The following is a 20,448-nucleotide window of genomic DNA, read 5'->3' on the forward strand; positions in this document are numbered from 1 at the left end:
TGTCTGTGTATGTACACGGTGATCTGTAGATTCTATATGTGAGGATATTTACATATGGCATTTTATTCATATAGAACCATTCATCTACAATGAGAAAATAGTATACAGACCAGAATGGAATATTTATATCTTAATTATACAGATACAGTAAGTCCTCACTTAATATCATCCATTTGGAAACTGTGACTTTAAGCAAAATGACATGTATATATAAGAAATCTAATTTTACCGTAGGCTAATTGATATAAACAAAAGTTAAGTTGCTAGGACATATTTCTGGTCACAAAAACATCAGCAAACTTCTAAGTAGAGATTCAAAACACTTTTAATATTAAACTTTGAAATAAATGTGAGCTATGTATACAGAACTCAGGAGGTGAAGGCTGCAGTGAGCCGAGATCTCACCACTGCACTCCAGCCTGGGTGACGGAGCAAGACTCTGTCTCAAAAAAAAGAGAAAGGATTAATAAAAGCAAAATAGTTATTTACTCAGTGATTCAATGATTTTAGTTCATGGTTGAGAGTGGTCGGAATCTGTCCTGGTATATCAGGGCACAAGGCATTGGACCCACCATTCCATCACACATCCACACTCACTCAGACAGGGACTGTGTGGACACTTCAGTTCACCTAATGCACACTATCTTTGCGATGTGGGAGGAAACCAGAGTACCCAGAGAAAACCCGTGCAGACATGGGGCAAATGTGCAAACTCTACACAGACAATGGCCCTGGCCTCTCATCAGTGTTACTGAAGGAGACGACGTTGAACAAAATGACATTTCTCGAAGACCTGCTGTACACCACATCTCACATTTAGATCCCAGTTTTGAGAACCTAATGATAAGATTTCAAGAAGAGCAGGACCCATTTTATGTTTACACAAATTACCTACTCAAGGGTCAACCTCATTTTAAGGAACTGATTTAATTTAGGAGAGCTGTTTCTTTCTCTTTTTAATCTAATTTAAGAAGCTCGACTGAAATAGTAATAGATACCAGAAAAGTGACTGTGCAGCTCCATAGACTAACAAACCTGGCCATAGAAACATCTATCTTGGGACAATACCTTTGTAAAATGCCCATCAGAAATATCTAGGAAATTATAGATAAAAAACATCTTTAACAATTTAATGATACAAACAGTAAAAAGATTTTTAAAAACATAACTGCATAGTAAAGTCTGGGAAAAGTTACTGGTACACAGGTGTAGGCAGTAAATCTATTCATAGTCAGATTTTTCTCTTTTGAGTGTTGAACAGTTACAAGGACTTATGAAATGAGTTTTGTTTAATTCAGTACTCAGAATTCACAGACAAGCTTCCTTATTTAGATTCTTTCCCATCTAGTCTGCCATTTACCAGAGCTAAAGTGTGTGTCAAAGGAAGCAGGATTTGTCTTAAAGGCGATTTGGAGAAAATCTTCCTTCAATATTTAAGTGTCTGGCAAAGTCATGCTCACATGGATGTCAGTTTTGAGAGGAGGAAGTTTAAAATCAGGTGGCTTATTTACATTACTGGCTGAAAGCCTGTCTGATAGGATGACATGGAGACTAATTAATCACCTAGGGTCTCCTCATTTACTAATCACATTGCACAAAACTTCCCTGCTGACTGAGGCTCAAGGGCAAACCGTGGGCTTCCAGCCAGCTTATTTTTCATAAGCATTATGCTACCGCTATAAATTAATGTGAACCTAATATATTCTGTCAGCGGTTTACTTTCCCAGGGCGACCCTCTCTAGTTAAACAGCTTTAAATGAAATCTTGTATCAAAAATGAAAAGAAGTTTCTTGCAAAAGGAAAAAAGAATTTTAAGTCCTCTTTGCAATCTTTTTTCCCCACAGTATGTGCTATTTCAGTTCTGATAAAAATCTGCTAGATTAGCTGAATAGTGCACAGATGACGTGATAGTTTCTTTTTGTTATCTGAAAAGTGACCTTATGTTGTGCTTAGGTAAGAGCCTTTTTAATTACACTTTTAATGGCAATAATAGTGTGTTTATTGAGTGCCTACTATATATAACACACATACCTTAACTCATTAATCCTCATATCAGTGCTGTGTGAATGCTAGGCAATAGTCTGTATTTATGGGTGAGAAAATTGAGGGTGTCAACTTGCCCAGGCCACATCCATTAAATGCTGGGGCCCAGATTTGAACCAAGGTTTGTCATCAGAGGTCAGGCTCATTTGGCTGTGTCACTATTTATACTTTGTATGATCCCTTTGTACTTTCTGTTTTAACTTCAGGAAATCAGCAGTCCTCTTAATTTTTAAAGATAAAGGCTGGGTGAGGTGGCTTATGCCTGTAATCCCAGCACTTTGGGAGACCGAGGCAGGTGGATCACTTGAGGCCAGGAGTTCAAGACCAGCCTGGCAAACATGGTGAAACCTTGTCTCTACTAAAAAATACAAAAATTAACCAGGGGTGGTGGTGCACACCTGCAATCCCAACTACTCAAGAGGCTGAGGTAAAAGAATCGCTTGAACCTGGGAGGCAGAGATTGCAGTGAGCCGAGCTCACGCCTCTGTACTCCAGCCTGGGCCACAGACGGAGACTCCGTCTCAGAAAAAAAAGACATAATTTTTATTTCCATGTTGATTTTTTAATGTTCATCTGAATTAACAAATCATTTTAGAAGCTTGTTGATCTCTAGCACATCCTTTTATATCTTCAAATCACTTTAATGTCATGCCACGTTTATTCAGAGAACAAAAAATTATGGATGTCTTTAAACCAGAGGAAATAAGGGAAGCTTATTCACATCCCTCATGCTGTTGTTCATCAAGAGACTCTTCTAAACAATTCTAACAGAAAAGGAAAATTCCAGAGTGCATACACATGGATAGTTTCCAAGGCAGTGCTTGTTGAGAACCCAGCCTTCTCTCCTGAAGCTGTGAATAGTTTGTCTTATATGTAAATTAATTTCCAAGAGTCTGTGCAATAAAGTCTTATATAAAAGAACATATAAAGGAATGATTTGTCAAAACCCATTTTCCTTGTTAAAAATACCTAACTAAGGAGAGAGGTTGATATTCGGTGGCTTCTGTGGGCTCTGCGTTAAGCCAGTACTTTACTTCTTAGTATGCAGTGCTGATGTTCTTGGTTGAAAGGAATCCATTCCATTTCTTTTTATAGTGTCATGAAAAGTTGGAAAGAGGAAAAACTGAGCTGAACATACAGAATAAATAACTAAATGGTGCCATCAGGCTGCCCTTTTGTTTTCAGACATCCCCCCTCCTTCCTCCTTTGTGAGTCACTGAGCCAGTAAGACGGATCAAAGATGCCTCAGTGGATAGAACATTTTATGTGGAGGTTATTTGTCATCCACAACAAAGGACTAATTGCCTCTGTGCCTTCTTTCACATGATAATCAATGGATTGGGATCTCTTGATTGTGTCCCACACATCCTGCATTCATCTCTCAAGATGTTTTAGGTTTTGATTGAATTTATAAAGCATCAGAAAGATGACATCAGTTCAGTGCAACTATTAAGGGAATGTTAAACAAGAGTATGGAAATATGAAAACAGAGCTTGAAGTGAAGGCACCTGTCATCATTCTTTTTGTAAATGTTGATTTGATCAGAGGTATAACCACTGTGATAGCTATGAAGAAGGTCAGGATGGAGCATTTATTTCAAAAGGCCCACCAGGAGAAAATTCAGTTCCTGTTTCAGCGTGCACTTGAGGTTCTCACAGATGACTTCTTGGATGACTTCGTTGCTAATGTTATCAATCAGGTTTCCTTTTAAAGAAGCTTTCCGAATTCTGACAAGAAGCCAGTGTGCTCTCAGTCTAGTTTTCTGTAGTGGATTTGCCTCATGTGGGAGGTGGGGCACGTAGGCCACGGGAGCCTGTAAGTGTAGAAAACACCATTCAGCTCATTCTGTACAATGTCTGAAGCTTTGAAGTTACATTCTCCTGGCATTTAAATTATTTCAAAGGCAAGATGTTTACTAAAATGTACCTGCAACATGCAGTTATTTCTTAGGAACTTTTAATATTGACAGTTAAATTAGGATACTTTAAAGTGAAAGAATGATACATTGGCTGTAGCACAGACATCTGTTTAAAAATGGTCACTTTTCCCCTCTGTAAATGTATAAATGTCCTATATTTCTTAGAAAAGAAAGATTTCATCAGTGAAACAAACAAAAAAAAAAAACCAGAACCCACAAAAACAAAATAAAATTCAAAAACACACACAGATATGTAGACAGAGAGAGAGCATTTGTGGTAAGTGTTTTAAACATAGCTATTAATATCTCAGCAGCCCCCTCAGCTCTGATGGCGCTGACATCCCACAGGGCAAACCGAAGCAAGCCAGGGAGTTGGAGAACAATCTAAGACACAGACTCTCCTGTGGTACAATAACACTGAGTGTCAAGGACTGTGAAGGGTCTGAGATTTCACCCTGCATGCCGGCAAACAAGTTATCCTGCCACAGTGTCACAAGTCCCGGCAGAAGGCATCACACTGCTGGGGCAGAGACATAGGACTTTATTCATCACAGCAATGCCAGGAACCAGAGGATCAATATTTTTGTACACTTTTCCTGAGCCCTAATTCTTACAGGGTGGTGCAGAGAGGGCCAGGTGATACATAGTGAGTTGTATTCTAGGAGAGGAACCCTGAACTTAGGGAACTCCGATCTTTTATAATGGGCAGTAAGCCTCCCTGACCCTTGCTCTGTAAAGAAATACTGTATCTTTCAAGGCTATCTGCTGTTCAATTTTTCTTGAAAAGATAGTAATGAAGGACTCACTTGTAATGTCAGTCAGTGCCTTGCTGATAAGGTGGCTCACACCTGTAATCTCAGCGCTTTGGGAGGCTGAGGCAGGTGGATCACGAGGTCAGGAGTTCGAGACCAGCCTGACCAACATGGTGAAACCCCGTCTCTACTAAAAATACAAAAATTAGCCAGGCGTGGTGGTGCACACCTGTAATCCCAGCTACTCAGGAGGCTGAGGCAGGAGAATCGCTTGAACCAGGGAGATGGAGGTTGCAATGAGCCGAGATTGCACCACTGCCCTCCAGCCTAGGCAACAGAGCGAGACTCAATTCTCCCCCCACCCCCCAAAAAAATGTAGATGTGAGAATTGTCTCCCCACACGAACTGTTCTGGAAATAGGCACCAGATAAGTACCGATTCCATGAATGGCTGATCTGCGCTGCCTTCTAAAGGCAGTGCAGGTGCCAGATGACACAGCCATAACTGCAGCATTGTATCTCTGTTATTTTGACTGATGGGTAAAAGGTGGTATTTTAATTTATCCTGTATCTATGCAACATATTCTTTTCCAGATGTCTTCCCTGTGTTTGACAATCACAGTCTTGTGACATTGCAGCGGGAGTTATTACCCATTTACACTTGAGGAGACAGACTATCATTCAGTGACTTGACCAAGGTCACACACAGTTACTCTGCAGCTCGCCACTACACCTGGGGGCTCCTGACTCCCCATCTGATGGTCGTTGGAACACATTGTGTAACTCTGCCTCCTTTTTGTCTCCTACATAAGGTAAAGGATATTTCTAGATATTACAGAAGTGCCCCCAGGCCAGTCCTGAGTTCCTTCTTGGCAGTTTCCATGCCTCCCAACTCATCTTACCCAGCCACATCATGCACAGTGTCTGGTGGTCATGATGGACTCATTTGAATTGAGAGAAGTTACTTTTTTAAATGCTTTCTTGTTGCTCTATATTTTAATGTCCACTTAATGGAACACAGTCTCCACTGTTGCCACCCCTTTGCTTAGTAGAGCTGGCCCCTTTCTCTCCTTAATGCATAATTGCTCTGTGGGCTTTGGTGTCACCTCTTTCTTGGTTTCCTGCTGCTCTTTTATCTAATTCTTCTGAATCTCCCCTTTGGGTCCCCTCTGTGCACTGCCACATAAATCTTCATGCTCTCTAAGACAATGCCTTGATTCTCTTTCCTCCAGACTTTACGTGGCCTTAGTGATAACCACAATCAGTTATTTATTGAGCCAGGCATGTGCCAGGCACCTTTTCATGTGCCACACACTTTCAGCACATGCATTATCTCATTTAGTCTTCACAATGACCCCACGACATAGATTCCACTTATCTCTGTGTTTTGTAGAGGAAGAAATAGAGGACTGACAAGTTAAATTACTTGTCTAAGGTCACAGAGCCAGTAAGTGGTGGAACCTGAATGCTAAGCTAAGTTTGACTCTGAAGCCAACTGCTGTCCATCCCCCAAATTTCCTTGTGCAAGAGTCAGAATCTTTCCACATCAGTGTCTGACATCTGTCTTGGTAATAATGCCTAAAACTGAAATTTCTCTCAAAATATTCTCCACTTCTAGTATTCCTAACTTTGTAAGTGACACCAAAAGCCTACCAAGTTGTTTAAGCTAAAAACTAGGACGTTTTCTTAGACTGCACTCTTTTCTTCACCTCCCAGGACATTGCCCTTCATCCATTCATTTTTTTCCTTTCCTTTTCTCTTGCTTTTCCTTTCCTTTCCTTTCTAACAGACTCACCGTCTCACTCAGGCTAGAATGCAGTGACGTGATCATACCTCAGTGTAACCTTGAACTCCTGGGCTCAAGCAATCCTCCCACCTCAGCTTCCCGAGTAGCTGTGACCACAGACACATACCACCACGCCTGGCTGATTTTTTAAATTTTATTTTTATATTTATTTTTTATTTTCACTGTGTTGCCCAGGCTGGTCTCAAACTCCTGGACTCAAGCAATCCTCCCACATTGGCCTCCCAAAGTGCTGGGACTACAGGCTGAGCCATTGCACCTGGACCTAAAGGCCCATCGTTTTAACCTTGCACCCTGCTGCTTCCTGCCACTGAGTCCATAGAGTCTCCGCCTTTTCATCTGCTGTTTCCATCTTGCTGCGGCTGCCTCTTCCTTTTTCAGCTGGTGTCATTCTCACCAAATTAGTAGCCTCCCAATTTGTCTTGCTACCTGCAGTCTCATCTCTCTTCGATTCATTCTTTGTACTGTGCTGGAATGATGTTTCTGAAATGCAAATCTGATAACTATTTTGCTTAAAATCCTTGGTTGGCTTCCCATGGCTTGCTGGTCCCTTGGTACCCATAACACATACAGCCATGCTGATCAGGCCGCCACTTAGCCCTTCTAGCCCAGAGGTCCTCAAACTTTACCACATGTCACAATTACCTGCAGGGCTTGTTAATAAGACAGAACTTGCTGGGCTCCGCCCCCAGAGTTTCTGATGCAGTAGGTCTGGAGCTGCCTCAGAATTTGCATTTCTGACAAGTTCCCTGGTGCTACCACTGGTGTGGGGACCATAGCCTGCCTAGTGCCTTGTCTGGCTCTCTCTGCTCCAGCCCTGGAACCACATGCTGGTTCCTGAAGGGACATGCTGTTTCAGGCTTTGATCCTTTTGGATAAGCTGTTGCCTCTACAGGAGATAGTCTTTCTATCGCCTTCTCTTTAAAATACAGTTCAAGTGTCACTTCCTAGGAAGCTTCCTCTGACCCCTGCAGTGATCTCGTAGTTTCTGTGGCAACCCGTGTGCATCTCTAGGAATGCTCCACTTCTGTAATTGAGTTGTCATTTATGTATCTCCCACCCACTCCCACCAGAACATTAGCTCTTTAAGAAAAGATATCTATTTTCTTCTTCACCCTTCTATCCCTGGCACCTAGCATGGTGGCTGGTATATACTGCAGATATTCATTAAATAAATGGAATGATATAATCCTGCTTTTACCTTAAAAAAATAATTCCATTTTGGATTTTATTTGTGTCCACCTTTATCATACCTTGTTTTTAAATGTCAAGATAGGCTGAGCGTGGTGTGGCTCATGCCTGTAATCTCAACACTTTGGGAAGCTAAGGGGGGAGGATCACTTGAGCCTAGGAAAAGTTAAAAAAAAAAAAAAGTCAAGATGTTTCCACATAAAAACAGTGTGCATCTGACAGTATTAAACGTTAGAGGCTGCCATTAGAGAGAGCTTATAGCTCAACTCTCTAATGCAAACAGCAGTTTATTCCTACAAAGGCTGATGTTTGTCTATAGATAACGTACTTCTCATGCCTCTGATTTGAAGTGCTTGAGTAATTCCTCAGTCCTTCTCAGCCTTCAGAACGTTTCTCTGGTATGTTTTTCAGCCTTGGATTTATCTAATCAGGGAGTTACAGATGGAATAGTGCAAGCCGTTCTTTTACTGAGACAAGCAAAGATTAGTGGGCTGTAAACTTGCAGCCTCCATGTTTCCATCCAAAAGAGGATGTCTCATCCCTCACTTTCCCTTTTACGTGCCTGCATTGCCTGGGTAATTTCCAAGAAGAGTATCAGTTTGATTGCTTGCACAGCCCTCCCTTTTCTCCCCTCCCCATCTCAGATGACTAGTTCCTGCCAAAATGTCAAGCTCCAAACCCTAACAAAGGAGTTTCCAAACAAGACTGTCCCTGGATTGTAGACACTTCTTCAAGGGGTGCCCCGGCCTTCTTCTGGTGTAGTGCAAGTTCAAAGGCAAAGAGCCCTTTCATCCTCTGGGAAAACAGAGAACACAGTTCCAAAAATGCTTGGATACCTCCAAAGAGACCTCCTCCCCTGCCTCACCCCTTTCCCAGGCTCTGCTGTGTGGTGTTTTTCAAGAACCATTGGATTTTAGCCATGTCGTTCTGTTTCCATAATTCAACAAGCAAGCAGCGGGCAGCTCTTTCCTGCAGGTGGATGTGTGGCTGAATTATATATTTCTCACACAGCAAGTAACAACGTCTTGTCCAGTAGTTCAGAACAACTGGTATCTCCATTCAGTTATTTGGAAAGAAATTTCCCTCTGCCAGAGCACGATTAGTCTCTGAGCACCATCAGTCTCATGCGTGTTTTGCATGTCTTGTAGTTCACTGTAAGCCTGTCACAGGATTAAAGCATGAAAGCAATTAATCTGGTCTCTTATTTATGTCTTAGGACCAGTCTTAATCTGTTTTGTGGTGTTGCTACAATAGAATACCTGAGACTGGGTGATTTATAAAGAAGAGACTTAGCTCACGGTTCTGCAGGCTGGGAAGTTCAAACGCATGGCCCTGGTTTCTGGCGAGGGCTTCCGTGCTGCATCATAACATGCCAGAGATGCACAAAGGGGAGACAGACACGTGCAAAGAGGGATCAAACAGGAGAAGGAATCTCACTTAATGCCAGCCAACTCTTCTGGGAAATAATTCATTCCGAGAGAACTAATCCAGTCTCAGGAGAGCGAGAACTCACTACTGTAAATACAAGTGTTCAGTTACCTCTAGAATAACTGCAAGCCATTCATGAGAGCTCTGCCCCCATGACCCAAACACCTCCCGCTAAGCCCCACCTTCTGACGCCACCACATTGGGGATCAAATTTCAATGTGCATTTTGGTGAGGGCAGACAAACCATGTCCAAACCATGGCAGTATACTTTTGGCTGCATGTAACAGCCCCCAAAGTAGCTTTAGCTAAGATGAGAGGCACTTACTTAAAATAGGAGCCCAGGGGATTGTATGGAACCCAGCACAAGGAGTGCAGCCACAGGTCCCAGGATAAGAATCCGGAAGCAGTCAGGAACATAAGCTTCTTTGGGTCTCTTTTCTACTGTCTATGTCTACATAATATCCCCCAGTCTATTCTAGCATGAGGAAGGTTGACAAAAATCACTTTATCCAATACCAGACGCTTGGGAAAAGGGAGACTCTGGCCCAGCCTGGTATTCATTGGAACAGCTTTTCCTGAGTCATGTGTCTGACCCTAATGACTCATCTGTCCAGAGAGTGGGAGAAGGCCCATCCTCCACAAATATGCCTACGGGAGCCCCCGATGGGGCAGGGCCAGTTTTCATAAAGGGGGATGTGGATGGAGGAGCTAACTCGATTAATATTGGTTGTTATTTGTATCCCACATTCTTCTGAAAGGATTCTGTAAAAAATAGGTACAATGAAACCAAACCCATTCACATAGGATATCATGCAAAAACCAGGAGCAATAAGGTTAGGGAGAAGAAAGATGCATCTAAAAGCCCTGATGGAGAGAAACTTCTTTAATGCGGAAATTAAATTAATCAAAATTAGTGGATTTAAAAGTTCTAAGACAAGTCACCCAGAATTCATGAACTAGGTTGCTAAGAAAAGAAATGGAAAAGATGTAAAATTAAGTACCATATGAATATCTGACTAGAGTGTGTTAGTTTCTTTTAAACGCATGGGATACTGTATACATTTTTCCTGGAAGGACCCTCAAGCTGAAATTGAGGAGAGGATGAATGGGAGGCCGGATGCTGCCACTTCCTATGAGCACATGCTCTCTGGTTAGCACAGGCCGCATCACTGATCCCTGTTATCTGATCCCAGGTCACATCACTCTTTCATAATCCTCTGTGTTTGGGTGTGTGTATGTGTAAATGTCAAATAAGAGCACATGCAGCGAGTGATACCGAAGTTCAGGAGAGGGAGAGAGAGAGAGAGAGAGTCTCTGATCACTGTGAACTAGTATATTTTCTTGTACTTGGAGGAGGCAGGATGTGAAGCTGCATTTCATATTGACCAGTTGTAGATGGCAGGGATGGAGGGGCAGGTTGAGAAACGTGTCAGGAAAGAGGCAGGAACTGATGTTAATGAAAATACTGTGCCAAGCGCTCAGTGCTTACCTGGTCACATCAACACACACAATTGCTTTGTGCAGTTCTGAGGTGCCCTTCTTATCTCCATGTGACAGGTAAGGACACCAGAGCTCTAGGAATTCAAGAAACCCTCTAGTGATTGTTTGTCTCAGGTGAAACCAGAGTCCTCACCACAGCTGCAAAGCCCGACCCAGCCTGTTTCCTATCATCCTCTGTTGTGGCTGCGCCTCCAGACTTTCCCTGTAATGCTGTTCCCCCGACACCCACCGTTCACTCCTTCACGTCTTTTGTGTTTTTGCTTATATGTCACTTTCTTAGTGAAGACCTCCCTTGTTTTCTCTACTTTCGTATTGTAGTGTCTCCTCTGTCTTCTGCCACATGACAAGCCTCTGACACTGATCTCTTTCCACAGCACTTCCCATTTTAAAAAATTCCCTGCATCTACTCACTTATGTTTCTTTATATTGCCTTTCTCTTCCAGCGCACTTCAACTAGAATGTCTACCCCAGAAGACCAGTCACTTTGTTTTGTTTCCCAGTTTGTCCAAAGCCCCTAGATGACCTCCTTGCTCGTGGTAGATGATCAATAAATATTTGCCAAATGAACGAAGACCCTTCCCCAAGATCATGAAACTACGAAGCGCTGGAGTCAGGGTTCAGCAGGCAGGGTGCACTCGGGCCACACTGAAAGGAGGCCATCAGGACTAAGTGACGTGAGAGATGGTGACCCTGGCCCGGATGGGACATGTCCTGTTTACAGTTTGAGCTTTATCAGTCACGCCATCTTACCATGAGGACTCCGGACAGTTTGAATGCACAAACTGGGACATGGAGACCCAGTGGGAAAACTGGGATTGACTTTCTGCATATTGAATTTTCCACCAGCCCACAGTTACTCCTTTGACATGTCCAGAATTGTGCCCAGAGGTTTTTTATTCCTGAAACAAGTCCCTCCTCTATAAAGACACTTATTTTGTTATTATAAGTTTTTAGTACATTTGTGTGGACCCCTGCTAAAACTGGAGTGTTGTTCAGACTAAAGTGTCAGAAAATATATAATAGAAAGTACAGGTGCTGCAGTTTCAGGAAAATACATCTTTCCTAATGGTACTTCCCCCCTTTCCTCCTTTTCGTGCCAAATTTTTAAATGCATTTCTCCTGTTTATTCAGGCAGAGATTAAAACTTTCTTAAAGACTTCATCAGAATGTTGGGTTTTTTTCCATTCATTGTTATTTAGGATGATATTTTTGCGATTCCAATTTAGGTGAGAAGATTAACTTGATCTTTATTTTCCTCTATCATATTTACCTTGTGTGCTGTTATTTTGAGTCTGTTCACAGGATCCTGGGCAGATGCCATCGATGTAATTGCTGTATTTTTAAGCAAAGAGGATTTAAAGTGTCAATTTAAGAATTGTCTGGGAGCTTGATGTATACTATATATGTATATAAACTTTTATGAATAAAAGCAGGGGTGTTGGAATTATATGTAGATTTTAAAATAATTTATTTTTAAAAAGTATACAAACTGAAATTTATTTCAGAGAGAATTCAGATAGCAGCCAAAATACCCAGAGAAGAAAACTGCCCTTCAGAAGTGCCACTAGATCAAGCTAGTTATGAAATTGGCACCTGAGAATAACTTCTGTCAGAGAGGATGTAAGTCTTCGGAATTTTGAAGAGCCATAGTCTCTGTAGAAGATGCCAGAAATGTAGGCATTATCCTTAACACCTTCTTTTCCTTCCCCTTTCTCCCACCCCCACTGAAAATGTCAGTTTTACTTCTCAGTAGCTCTCAATTCCATCCATTTCATCAGTTTCAGCCCGGGACATGATCAGATCTTGCCTGTATTACCAAAGTCACCTCCTTTTGGTCCCTGTAGATCCACTCAGACTCTAATCTTTTCTGCAGCCCAGATCCTCATTTTTCCAAAGCCCAGATCTGCAAAGACCTGCCTGCCTAATCCACCCCTGCTCACCACACATAGCTGGCCTTTAAATGGCTTCCTGGCACTTGTAGGGGAATGACTGGATTCCTTAAGGTGGGCTACAAGGCCTGCATGGGCTGATCCATGCTCGTGTCTCTAATTGCAAACCTGCTGTACCTTCCCCACTTCCCCCATTCTCTGTGCACCAGCCATACCAATTGCCTTTTAGACCTGTTTACTTGTCATGCTTTTCTCTCCACTGGGACTTTGTACATTCTCTGCCTGAAACACTCTTCCTCCTTTCTTTGCTCATTAACTCCTTCTCATCCTTTGGACTCCCTGTGCGCATTTCTCACTCAGGGAAAACTTCAGATGCCCTTCCGGGTCAAATCCCCCTGTTATAGTTTCTTTGGCTTTATTTGTTTCTCCTTTGTAGCACCATCAGGAATGATTTTACATTTTACTCTTTATTTGATGGCTGTCTCTCTCTCTCTTACTGGACTGTACGCTCATTGTAGGCAGGAACTGTTTCTGTTTTCTTACCTTCATTTATCCCAAGAGAAAAGTAGTGTCTAGTACAAAATAGGAACTGAAGAATATTTGTTGCAGATTATAAATGAATGGATGAATGGCTTCTTGAAGTATCCATTTTTATACCAGTTAGAATAAGGCACTGTACTAATTTCAAAATTTTGGAGGTTCAGCAAGGATGAAAACCACCAGATAGGGAGGAAAGGATCTTCCTCTTGTAGAACTCAGAGAAAAGTGGGGCAGATGTGTCCCTCCAGAATTAACTAATCACCCTCATCACACCCTGGGGCCATTTTCCTCTCCAGCTGTTCCCAAGGGTCAACTCTGCTGCCTCTCCTTCCGCTGTCAGCCTGCTCGAGGGCCGTTCTCACTCCCAGGTGGGAAAAACGTACCTTTGATGCCTAGAAATTAAAAGAGTAATTTAGAGTCTTAAGGCATGAGTTTCATTATAGTTCTCCATCCCTGAGCTTGCTCTATGGACAAACATTCTATGCATATTAGGAAAGTATAATAGTTTTGATCTTGGGCTAAGGATTGAGATTTTCTGAGCAATGTAGCTCAGGCACCTTTATGATCTTGGGAGAAATACTTAAAATTCTTTTTTTTTTTTCTTTTTTGTTTGAGATGGAGTCTCACTCTGTCACTAGGCTGTAGTGCAGTGGCGCGATCTCGGCTCACTGCAACCTCCGCCTCCCAGGTTCAAGTGATTCTCCTGCCTCAGCCTCCCAAGTAGCTGGGACTACAGGCGCGCACCAACACGTCCAGCTAATTTTTGTATTTTTAGTAGAGACAGGGTTTCACCACGTTGGCCAGGATGGTCTTGATCTCTTGATGTGGTGATCTGCCCACCTTGGCCTCCCAAAGTGCTGGGATTACAGGCATGAACCACCGCACCTGACCTTAAAAGTTCTAAGTCTCAGTTTCCTTATCTATAAAATGGGGATTAAAACAATATCTAGTGCCTGGGATATTGTTGTGGGATACTTTGTACCAACATTATTCTATAAAAATATAATGCAAACCACTTATGTAGTTTGTTTTCCATAGCTATCTTTAAAAGGTGAAATGAAATTAATTTTAATGTATCTTATTTGACCCAGAATATCCAAAATGTTATCACGTCAACATGAAATCAATAATAAATATTAGTGAGATATTTTACATTCTTTTTATTCATATTAAGTTTTCAAAGTTCAGCCTGCACTTTACACTTAACGGCACAGCTCAGTTTGAAACAATAGTCATGTGCCACGTAATGATGTTTCAGTTAACAACCAACTGCATGTACAGTGGTGGTCCCATAAGATTTTTATACTGTGTTTTTACTATGCCTTTTCTATGTTTAGATATGTTTGGATGCCAGATACTTACCATTGTATTACAGTTGCCTACCCTATTCAGTACAGTGACATGCAGTATAGGTTTGTAACCTAGGAACAATAGGCTATACCATATAACCTAGGTGCGTAGTAGGCTATACCATCTAGGCTTGTGTAAGTACACTATGATGTTTGCATGACTACACATTTCTCAGAACATATTCCCTTTATTAAGCAACACGTGGCTGTAGTTTAGCCATACTTAGCATTCAACAAATGCTGGCAAGATTATTGTTATTTATTTTAAAACATCAAAATTTGGGTTGACAAACATTTGTACTGCACATTTGCGTATATTGCCATGTGGGAAGATACCTCAGATAAGATGCCTCAGATACATTTTTTTCTATTTCAAAAGAGTAAGGGGTTGACTTTAAGAGTTCTCAGCTATTTCCTGCAAGTGGGCCTCCCTGGGTTTCAGAATGAGGTCAGTTTGGTGGTTTATGGTCGTCTTTTCTTTGGGAGGTGGGAAGGGAAACTGAATGTGCCTCAAGTATTGCGTGCCTGTCTCTGTTTTTGGCTCTTCTCTGTTTAATTATTTGGAACTGGAACAACTTGATTTTAAAACAAAACATATGGTCTGAGAGTAATTGGGAGGACATTTGCTAGTGATGTAGCACTGAAGGTATGTATCAAGTTGAGGCCCAGGCTTGCACCACTTGCTTGCTTAGGTATTGAGTATTTTCCTTCACATCAAATTGTGTTCTTTCCCAGTTCTTAAACCCTTGTTTGGAAAGTCACAGTGAAAGCAGGAAATACAGGAGCAAGATTGTAAAGGAAATTGTGAGTCTTCTTTAAATCCCCTACTTTTTTTCTCTCTCCTCTTTATGGAAAACCATTGGTTTCCAAGCTATTTATATGGCTCGTGAATGAAAAAAGTTGTCTCAAAGTGCCAAGAGGAGAGAGGAAAACTTTATTTAAAAAGGAGAATGTGGACCCACCATTGAATTTCTCTGTTCTTCTGCTTAACTCCATTGCTGACACCAAAGTAGGGAACAGAAGTTCCACAGCCAATGCTTATGTGAAGGCAAGATTGTTGTCTCTCTTTACCTTTTCCACACCCCTTTGCTTGCTGGGGGAGGAATATATGATATGCTGATCATGTACCATGTAATTCCAGCCTGAATGCCTCAACTTTTTATATCATGGGGGCAAAGGGGAATTTATCAGGACTGGTAAGAATATGTATTTCTCTCGTTCAAGTCTCTGCTCCTCTACTTAGAAGCTATGTGCCTCTGAGCAAGTTATTTAAACTCTCTAAGCCTCATTTTCCTCTTTCCTAAAAAGGGGATAATAATAGCGCCTATTTCAGAGTAAAACTGTTGTGACGCTTAACAGAGACATTGCACACAAAGCACTAAGCGCAATGCCTGGAAAGTAATAAAAACAGTTCTTAGCGATCAGGCACAGGTCTTCGGCAGGAGCGTGTCCACCCCATCAGCAGTGGGAGGGACAGTGAATACTGCATCAGGGAAAATAACCAAACATTTATCCATGAGGAGCTTCAGCATTGGAAAGTCAGCCATTACACTGGGTTGTGTTTGATGTCAGTGCGTTGAAGTCAAAGCCTTAACTCTGTGCTTCTGTGCTTCCTAGGTCTCATGGGAGCCTGGACACTCACTTGTCAGTGGTCGTTCTCTTTTGCCTGGCACCTATAAATATGAGAAGAACATGCTGAATTGTTTTATTTTTGTACCACAGAGCCCTAAGTACCTTTGAGTCATCTGGGGATTCACTTGTTTTGGATCTGAAATGTAAAATGAAATAGCACTCCGACCAGGGCTGAGCATGATTTTTCTGTTGGGATAGTGAAACGAGAAATTTTTCTGAACACTTTCCAAAGAGTCCGCTATAAGAGCAAGGGGTAGGAAGAAAGGGGTCTTCAGTTCTTGCCAAATCAAGGACATGCTTTTCTGTATAGGGCTCAGATTGTATTGTGTGTTGCCTTGCTTCAATGTCAGATGAGTGTCCAGAGCTTTGGGAAGGTCTGCTTTTGAAAACACCACTATGCTTTCGGAGTAGCTGGTTGTCTTTTGTCAGTCCCCTTTTCTTTCTGCTCTGCCATCTGTCCAAGTCCCATTTGGATTTATTAGTCATTGCTTACAAAGTATCAGGAACTCCCTGCTGAGAACCATGAAACCCTCGCCCAGTGGGCACGTCTCAGATTTCCCTGGAACTGTAAAAAGTAACCCCTCTCGCTCATGTTTTTCTTGCATACCCCTCTCAGTGGACCACTTTCTCCACATTAACTTAATCAAGATGTTAGTAAAATAAACAGTGTGCTGCCATCAGACCGAAACTTCTTGTCTCTTTTCAGTGTTCAGAAAGGAAATTGAGAGTTGCTATTGATAATAAACATGAAGCATATCTTTACTCATGGCCAATTACACAGAGTCCTGATCATTGAATTTTTAGTGGGTGGACAGCCCTGTACAATGTGTCATCAAGTCTGTGTCACCCCAGTTACCAAACCGTCCATTGTTTTCTATATCAAGGGGGAGAAAACAAATTATGAGATACCATGGATTTTAAGATACATCCCAATTTCAGATGTGTTCAAATGTGGGGAAAATATGTGTATCTTATAGCAGATGGAATACAGTGAGAATTAATTAAAATGGAAAGCCCTAGGCCGGGAGTGGTGGCTCACACCTATAATCCCAGCACTTTACGAGGCCGAGGCGGGAGGATTGCTTGAGCCCAGGAGTGTGAGACTAGCCTGGGCAATATAGTGAGACCTTGTCTCTACAAATAATTAAAAAATTAGCCAGGCATGGTGGCTTGCACCTATGGTCCCAGCTACTTGGAAGGCTGAGGCAGGAGGATCGCTTAAGCCTGGGTAGTTGAGGCTGCAGTGAACTGTGATCGAGCCACTGCTCTCCAGCCTGTGCGACAGAGTAAAACCCCATCTCAAAAGAAAAAGAAAAAGAAAAACAGTAAAATGGAAAGTCCTCCTGGTTATCACCTGTTCCTCTCCTGGCATCCCCCCAGTCCTCAACACAGCTAATTGACAGAATGGTGAGAGGTGTGGGTATGTATGAGATGTGCCTCTGCCTTGGGGCTGAATGTGTAGCTCAGTCCCATGTGTTGTATACTCTGTGTATATATGAAGTTGTGGAACTGAGTTGAAACCAAGAAGGGTGGTGGGAGGTCCTCTGAACTAAAATTTTACACAATCGAAGTTTCTGAAAACAGAACTTAGGAATTTTCTTTGCGTTACATTGATAAGATTCTTGTTACCTTTTGAAGGCATGATCAAAGAGGGACATCTGAGGCTCTGCATGCCCCTCCCTGACCTGACCCGTTTGTAATGGCTCAGTGCTGAAGAGAACGTGCCACCTCTTCTAAGTTCATGCCTCTGCTTATCTGTTTTCCAGTGACCGCAGGCCTCAGATCCATGGGGAATCCGTTTCCTCCCCTACCCTAAAAGGCAGCATATTAAATGTTATTGATAATTTCATTGTATTCAGGATTCTACCTAATTATTATTCTTCATAATCTGAATGACTTCTAACCAACTGTGTGTCTCCAGCCCTAGTGCTGTAAAAATTTTAAGCAGAGGGATTATGGTATTTATTTTCCTGGTAAAGATGAGTGCCCACACTTTAGGAAAAGCTATTTCCCAGCCAGGTAGAGCGACAAAAGAATTGATTGAAAAATTTCTTCTTTATATTAGCGGCATTTTCCCTTATATTTACACTGCTTTCTTTCTTTTTCAGTTTTTGGGAATAACGTTTCTTGGAATTGGACTGTGGGCATGGAATGAAAAAGTAAGTTGAATATGAAAATGCACACATTGTGGTTGTTAGAGGCTGCACACCATATTATGTATTATCCCCGTTTCTCTTTGACAGCCACAGAGTATGAACATGGCTCTTTAACGAGAAAAAGTGTTGGTGGAAGATTAATGTCATATTCTCAAAGACACTTTAGGAATTGTGCCTAAATTGATGACTGCATCAAAATAATTACTGAAGTAACAATACAAGTGCTCAACAGAGAATGTACCTTGGAATTTGATCAGTTAGCCAAAGATCGATGTTCCTATGGGATATTTTCTCACTCAGGCACAAGAATTCCAGTAATGATTATAAATATCACTAAACCACCTGTAGCCTTTTTTTCTCTTCTGCTTTTCCTCTTTAACCCTTTGGAAGATAACTCAAGCCCTAAAAAACGATTTTTTTAGTATGTTACATGATAAACTATTAGCATGTGGATTGAAGGAAGTGGGATATAACTTCATGTTTGAGTATCAGATACACTCATCGCTAATGTAAATAATGGCTGCTGGTGGCAAGTATTAAGAAATATACAGTTTATGATAAAATACAGTATAATAAAAGAGAAATCTGGAAATACAGAGTAATCTACGTGACAGTGAAGATACAGTGTTCTGGGCAGTTTCTGCTCTAAGAAATACACTCATGCAGACATCGCCTGTGTCCATACCTCTCTTCCCATCGCACCTTCGATTTTTCTCTACAGCTTCCCCTACTGAGGCCACCACTGGAATTCAGCAATGAATATAAACCGCCCTCCCCTTTTTCCTTCCTTCTTTGCAAATGAAATCACCTGCAGCATTTTATCTATCCTTGTATCTGGCTATACACAAAAGCTTTATTATCTCCCACCCTAAGGGCAAGGGGATGGATAGACTGGTTAAAAGTTGCCATAAACTAAAATTTAGCTTAAATTTTCCCAGAAGACCATTCTTTGATCCCATAGGTATTTCACCCTCTAGTCTGACCCTGGTCTGAAGCTGAGAGTTCCTTTGAAGTGGTAAGTGCATTAAGAAAGGAGAGAAAAACTGGGAAGGTCCAGTGAACAAAAGCCCCTCAGAGGCCAGTAGGCATTTCCACAACTGAAATAATGTTCGGACAGACCACATAAAACAAAACTCAAAGCAAATCCTGAGTTTTGCAAATGAACCATCCTGTATTTATGTACAGAATTCTTCTACAGAATGTAAAATGTTTTATGGAAAATGAACCACTTCTTAGCAACAAGAGTAACTGGGGCTACCTGGAGTTTTGAGGCAGGGCAGTAATTACGTATGAGATGAGACAAATTAAGCTCCCAAAACCGAGATAATTTCATCTCTAGAAACTTTTACATTGAATAACGGTTGGTCTTGTCTTGGATTATGGTTACCTTTTGCCTCAAGCCTATTGTGAGCTTGGAAATTTGTGGAATCTGGGAAGTTGGTTAGATGCCAGATAACATAGCTTTTTATAACTCCTTCAATAAGAGTCCATTTCTATCTGCTTTGAAAAAATGCTGGAAGGCATTAAATGAACTAATTGTCTGTTCTAGCAATAAACAGCAGTTGGTAATTTTGAAGTTTTTTAAATTTTCTCTTTATGAAATATAATTATCTTTTTGTTTCATCAGTTGCCTCAAATGCCTCTTCTCTGATAAAATCACAAACTTCTAAAACTGGCAGTGTCATACAAATATCAGAGCAAGGGGATGTTGTGGTCTTTAGGGAGGGATGAAATAGCAGTTCCTTTTTTGTAAGGGCCACCATCAGCCAATAGAAGATTTCTCTTGAGATCCGAAGTTAACCTGGCCAAGGTTACCCACCTGTGTGTAGCAGAACTCCATAAGCAGGGAGCAAATAGAGGCAGCAGAGGGTGAAGCCGGTGTTAGCCATGCACTAGCCCAGTTTGGTGAGTGCTGGCCATGTGGGGCCTGAGTGTGGGGAATACAATGAGGGATGCAGAGTCCCTGTCTCATGGAGCTTGCATTCTATTGGGTCACTAATGAGAAGCAGTCACTGCCCAAGTATGTTTGTCCAGGTACTGGTGAGTGAGGGCAGGAAACATCAAGTTAGAGAGTGGTGGGAAAAGGAGTCTTTTAGATGAAGTAGTTGCTAACAGCCTCTCTGAGGAGGTGGCATTGGAGCAGAGACCTGGATGAAGGAAGAAGGATCTGCATGGTACCGGGGGAAGAACATTCTAGGAAGAGGGAATAGCAAGTGCTGTGGCCCTGAGGCAGGGACTTTGGTGACT

The 20,448-nt window shown here is 41.8% G+C and overlaps 1 protein-coding gene across 2 annotated transcripts in view; it reads left to right on the top strand.

Annotated features, from left to right (window-relative positions):
• Nucleotides 1-20,448, top strand: part of LOC105486395 (tetraspanin 5) — a 181,532-nt gene that overhangs the window by 127,172 nt on the left and 33,912 nt on the right. For both annotated transcript variants that reach the window (XM_011749268.3, XM_011749269.3), the window contains exon 2: nt 18,154-18,204. In XM_011749268.3, coding sequence (XP_011747570.1) covers nt 18,154-18,204 — 51 coding nt within the window. The remainder of the gene's footprint in view (nt 1-18,153; nt 18,205-20,448) is intronic.

This window comes from Macaca nemestrina, chromosome 3 (assembly GCF_043159975.1).
Source record: "Macaca nemestrina isolate mMacNem1 chromosome 3, mMacNem.hap1, whole genome shotgun sequence".
Lineage (NCBI taxonomy): Eukaryota > Metazoa > Chordata > Mammalia > Primates > Cercopithecidae > Macaca > Macaca nemestrina.